At 43.6% G+C, this 6,000-nt stretch overlaps 1 protein-coding gene across 3 annotated transcripts in view; it reads right to left on the reverse strand.

Moving 5' to 3' along the window:
* Nucleotides 1–6,000, reverse strand: part of LOC128660792 (cytidine monophosphate-N-acetylneuraminic acid hydroxylase-like) — a 301,003-nt gene that overhangs the window by 75,643 nt on the left and 219,360 nt on the right. For all 3 annotated transcript variants that reach the window (XM_053714812.1, XM_053714814.1, XM_053714813.1), the window contains exon 13: nt 1,138–1,254. In XM_053714812.1, coding sequence (XP_053570787.1) covers nt 1,138–1,254 — 117 coding nt within the window. The remainder of the gene's footprint in view (nt 1–1,137; nt 1,255–6,000) is intronic.

Below are 6,000 nucleotides of genomic sequence, written 5' to 3' on the forward strand. Positions count from 1 at the left end.
ATTTTTCTTACAGTGCAATACATTCCAACTTTGTCCTGCCTTTGCATAGGTTTCCTATGCATTGTGTGGAACATGCTCTGTACTTTGTGGACAAGCTGGGAAATGAAAATAGTTTGATTCCTTATCCAATATGGATATATTGGATATACCCTGCACATGCACACAATAATGTATCTCAGCAGTCAGTATAAGTCAAGGAAGCAGGTCACCCACAATGCACTGGCTTCTTCCATATTCCCAGTTGCCTGGTAAAATGAGCTCTGCAAATATACAGAGTACTTGGTTGAAAAATATTGGATAAAAAGCTGTTATTATTGGAGGGAGGGGGGGATAGCAGGATTCCAGCAGCATACCTAAGAAGTAGTTTTTGTTTTTAAAGGTGAGACCCTATTCCTCTCTACACACACATTAGTCTCAGTATAGGATCTGCCTATGTTATAGTATAATAGGTTTAATATTATTTTATATTTCTTTGTTTCCATTTCTATTTTCTCCCACGCTCCAATTCATGATGCTTCTTTGACTTTACTGTTTTCTACTTCGAACCAACATTTTATTCCCTCAAAACTGCACTATTGAACGGCAAATAACGAATGTGCTAAAAGCGTATGCCTTAAGCATATAGTAGATAGATATTCATGCAATTTTATGGGTTCATATTACATACTTTATCTGTGAAATCATCTGTAAAGCTTTAAAAAAAAAATAACAAGGACATTGCAATTAGTTTAAGCGGATATTATGGTATATTTGCAATCAGGGTCAGAATGACAAATCAAACAGGCCAAGGAAATGTTTGAAGACCAGTCCCAGAACCCCCAGGTTCTGCCTCCACCCCCTGCCCCAGCCCCCATGGCCCCACTTTCACCCCCCCCCAGAACAGCCCCACCTATACCCCCTCCTCCTACCTTGCCTAGGGCCTTTTTTTTGCTGCCTCAGGCCCCCACAACGTTATCAGGAGCAGAGTGGCCTTGAAGAAACGCACTACACAAGTGCACAAGTCTCACTCCGTGACCTCCCTGACAAAGGACACAGCCCTACAGTGACATCAGCCAACTTGCTCAATGGGAAAAGTCCTGGTATCCCGGTAGGACAATAAAGCAGTGCTTACAATACAGATAATAAGAAATCTCTTACTTCCTCATATGGATGGTCTCGGCTTGGCCTTTCTGTTGGAAATGATAGGTCTGAAAAGTCGACCAAGTAGTTGTAGCCTTTGGGCAAAGCAACAAAATCTTCATCCGTTTCAATCATCTTAATAAAGAATTTAGCAAGACATGGAAAAAATTACATTGCATTTATGCTACTTGATTGAAACATTAGGTATTAACTATTTTAGATGTGCTTAGCAGTGAAAGGCTTTAAAAGACAGAGAAAGAGACACATAGATAGACAGACAGACAGACAAAGAAACAGAACAAGAAACAGAGAGAGCGTGAGTAAGAGAAAGAAGAAAAATGTTTTAGTGATAACAAATCTAAGAGGTTAAAACATTCAGTTGTGTGACTAAGCTAAACAGAACAAAAGAAAATAAGTTGATGAAAAAGATAACGGCAGACTAAGGATTATCCAATCAACATATAATACAAGTGATAATGAATTATTCAATTACATTCTTGGATAGGGAGACAAAGTGACTCTTTTAAACCCCCTCTCCCCATTACTGTTAATGGAATAGAAAGGTCAAAATTGAAATATCTGTGAAAATATACTTCTATTAGCAAAAAGGTTTCTAGTAAATATTATTACTGTTTTTCAGGGGTAGACACACAAATAATGAGGCAATTGCAGCAGTATTCAAGGTGAGAGAGCTGGCGGTAGTGTGTCTGTGAAGAATGACTCTCTGAGAAGCCGTGGCTTGTGAATGCTGGTGCACAGGCCTCCTGAACACATTGTATGCCACTAACAGTGATACCTTTTACTAGAAGCATTGTTGCTAAAGGAAGTACATTGCAAAAATGCTTCTATTTCAAACTGTTTTTTGTTTTTCAAAACAAAAATGTTTCACAAAACACATCAAAACTACATTACAAAGTATAGTGTACTCATAATAACAGAATCTAATAAAAATATTTTTTTAAAAAATTGCACAAACATTTTATTAAGGCTCAAACACCTAGATTACGAGTTTTGCGTTGCGGCTTTTAACGCTGGAAAAATGGCAATGTCAGCGTAAAAGCAGTAATGCCGCTATTGGAAGTCATGTCAGTATAGCTATACCGCAAGCATTTTAGCCTGTAACGCAACGTCAATCCCGCACTCAAAAAAATTACGTTTTTGCGTGGGATTTTCATAGCACCAGTATTACAGGTTGTGCGGTGAGGCTAAAATGCTTACGTTACAGCCTATACCAACACGATTCATACAGCCATCTGAGAGCAGTAGTTATGAGTTTTGTGTAACAAAAATGTTTCACAAAGCACATAACTAAAATGTTTCAAAGTACACTAACACCCATAAACTATCTATTAACCTCTAAACCCCCACCCTCCCGCATTGCAAATACTATATTAAACCTATTAACCACTAATCTGCCGCCCACCCACATCGGGACTATTAAATACATTTATTAACCCCTAATCTGCCGTCCACCCACATCACCAACACTATTTAAATATATTAACCCCTAAACCGCCGCACCCCAACATCGCCACCACTATAATAAATTTATTAACCCCTATTCCGCCTCTCCCCGACATCGCTGCCACTAAATAAAGTTATTAACCCCTAAACCTCCGGCCTCCCACATCGCATTAAACAATAAATTAACCTAACATAAATAATCTAATAAAATAAAAATGACTACCAATTAAAATATCTAAAGATGTATATGTATGTATGTGTATTGGAGCCCTTTACAGTTAGTAGAATGAAAAGAAAGCACCAGTTACAGCACTCGCTTAAAGAAAGTATGGAGAGTAAAGGCCCCTACAACATAAAATATAACTTTTTATGATATCAAAGATAAAAATCTGTAGGAGACGGACAACAAAAATAGCACACAAAGTTAAAAACAGCACAAATGGAGGCCTACATGTAACAACCGTGTATCAATATGAATATTAAATAGTATCAAATGCTGGGATAAATATAGGGAACCCACATATAGTGAGTGTGGTGTAATGCACTATACTGGAGGAGACACCGTCCCAGATTATAACTTAAAAATGCAAACAGCGCTATGAGGGATATCTAGTAAATAACCCTGAGTTAGCCTGAGACCGGATGTGGAACAATTTTCACACAAGCAGATAATACTTAAAGGTATAGTATACTATAAGATAAGGGAATAAACCCAAGTCAGTTAAACAAATAATATATGAAGTATTAAAGAGCTCAGTTATAAGGCTAAGTTATAGAACATATGTGGAACAATTTTCACACATATAGGTTGAGTACAGCAGATCTCATGCTAACTTGTCAGGGCTATTTACTGGGTATCCCTTATAGGGCTGTTTTATAATCTGGGAGGTCCCCTCCGGTATAGTGCATTACACCACACTCAATATATGTGGTTTCCCTATATTTATCCCAGCATTTGAGACTATTTAGTATTCATATTGATACACGGTTGTTACATGCAGGCCTCCATTTGCACCGTTTTTAACTTTGTGTGCTAATTTATGTTGTCCGCCTCCAACGGATTTTTATTTTTGATATCATTAAAAGTTATATTTTATGTTGTAGGGGCCCTTACTGGTGCTTTCTTTTCATTCTACTTACTCATTATTAGCACTTGGAACCCTCCACAAACCCTCTTTTGTGGAACTAAATAGGTTTCTTGTGTCACACACACTTACCCTCGTTTTTCCCCTTTACAGTTAAGTAGATGAAAACATGTAATCACATATGCATGCAATATTCATTTTTAATAAAGCGTTCTACTGTGTATTTACTGTAAATATTTGACATTGCAATGTTCTGCACAAAGCAGAATATGTTCTATGTATTTTTAAATAGATATTCCTATACATATATATATATAAATATATATATATCTGTATATATCTATACCTATATATAATCATCTATATATATACTAGTCCTAAAGCCCTTTCACACGGGCCATTTTTTGCAGTACAGCGGTCCCACCCCTTGCGCTCTCTCCTTCCCCTCTCTTTTGCTCTCTCTCTCTCCCCCTCTTTTTCCCTCTCTCTCTCTCCCCCTCTCTTTTGCGCTCTCTCTCCCCCTCTCTTTTGTACTCTCTCTCCCCCTCTCTTTTGCGCTCTCTCTTTCCCCCCCTCTCTTTTGTGCTCACTCTCCTCCCTCTCTTTTGCACTCTCCCCCCTTTCTTTTGCACTCTCCCCCCTCTCTTTTGTGCTCTCTCCCCCTCTCTTTTGCTCTCTCTCCCCCCTCTCTTTTTTGCTCTCTCTCCATCCCTCTCTTTTGCTCTCTCTCTCTCCATCCCTCTCTTTTGTGCTCTCTCCCCCTATCTTTTGCGCTCTCTCTCCCCCTCTTTTTTGCGCTCTCCCCCCCCCCCCCTCTTTTGCGCTCTCTCCCCCCCTCACTTTTGCACTCTCCCCCCTCTCTTTTGCGCTCTCTCCCCCTCTCTTTTGCTCTCTCTCTCCCCCTTTCTTTTGCTCTCTCCCCCTCTCTTTTGCGCTCTCTCCCCCTCTCTTTTGTCCTCTCTCTCTCTCTCCCCCTTTCTTTTGCTCTCTCCCCCCTCTCTTTTTTGCTCTCTCTCCATCCCTCTCTTTTGCTCTCTCTCTCCCCCCTCTCTTTTGCGCTCTCTCTCTCCCCCTCTCTTTTGCGCTCTCTCTCCCCCCTCTCTTTTGCGCTCTCTCTCTCCCCCTCTCTTTTGCACTCTCTCTCCCCCTCTCTTTTGCTCTCTCTCTCCCCCTCTCTTTTGCTCTCTCTCCCCCTCTCTTTTGCTCTCTCTCCCCCTCTCTTTTGCTCTCTCTCCCCCTCTCTTTTGCACTCTCCGTCCCTCTCTTTTGCTCTCTCTCCATCCCTGTCTTTTGCTCTCTCTCTCCCCCTCTCTTTTGCTCTTTCTCCATCCCTCTCTTTTGCTCTCTCTCCATCCCTCTCTTTTGCTCTCTATCTCCATCCCTCTCTTTTGCTCTCTATCTTCATCCCTCTCTTTTGCTCTCTATCTCAATCCCTCTCTTTTGCTCTCTATCTCAATCCCTCTCTTTTGCTCTCTCGCCCCTCTCTTTTGCTCTCTCCCCTCTCTCTATTTCCCCCCTCTCTATCCCCCCCTCTCTCTCCCACCTCTCTTTTGCTCTCTCTCCCCCTCTCTTTTGCTCTCTCTCTCCACCCTCTCTTTTGCTCTCTCTCTCTCAATCCCTGTCTTTTGCGCTCTCTCCCCTCTCTTTTGCTCTCTCCCCCCCCCCCCTCTCTCTCTCTCTCTCCCGCTCTATCTCTCTCACCTCTCCCTCTCTTTCTCTCTCTCCCCCCCCCCCTCTCTCTCTCTCCCCCTCTCTCTCTGTTCCCCCCTCTCTCTCTCTCCCCCTCTCCCTCTCTCTCTCTTCCCCCCTCTCTCTCCCCCTCTCCCTCTCTCTACCCCCCCTCTCTCTGTCCCCTCTCTCTCTCTCTCCCCCCTCCCTCCCTCTCTCTCTCTCTCTCTCCCCCTCTCTCTTCCCCTCTCCCTCCCCCTCTCTCCCTCTCTCTCTCTCTCTCTCTCTCTCTCCCCCTCTCTCTCCCCCTCTCTCTTCCCCTCTCTCTTCCCCTCTCCCTCCCCCTCTCTCTTCCCCTCTCCCTCCCCCTCTCCCTCCCCCTCTCTCTTCCCCTCTCCCTCCCCCTCTCTCCCCCTCTCCCTCCCCCTCTCCCTCCCCCTCTCCCCCCCCTCTCCCCCTCTCTCTCTGTTCCCCCCTCTCTCTCTCTCCCCCTCTCCCTCTCTCTCCCCCCTCTCCCTCTACCCCCCTATCTCTGTCCCCCCTCTCTCTGTCCCCCCTCTCTCTCTATCCCCCCTCTCTCTGTCTCTGTCCCCCCTCTCTCTCTCCCCCCTCCTCTCTCCCCCCTCCTCTCTCTCTCTCTCCCCCCCTCCTCTCTCTCTCCCCT

This window comes from Bombina bombina, chromosome 5, assembly GCF_027579735.1.
Source record: "Bombina bombina isolate aBomBom1 chromosome 5, aBomBom1.pri, whole genome shotgun sequence".
Taxonomy (NCBI): Eukaryota; Metazoa; Chordata; class Amphibia; order Anura; family Bombinatoridae; genus Bombina; species Bombina bombina.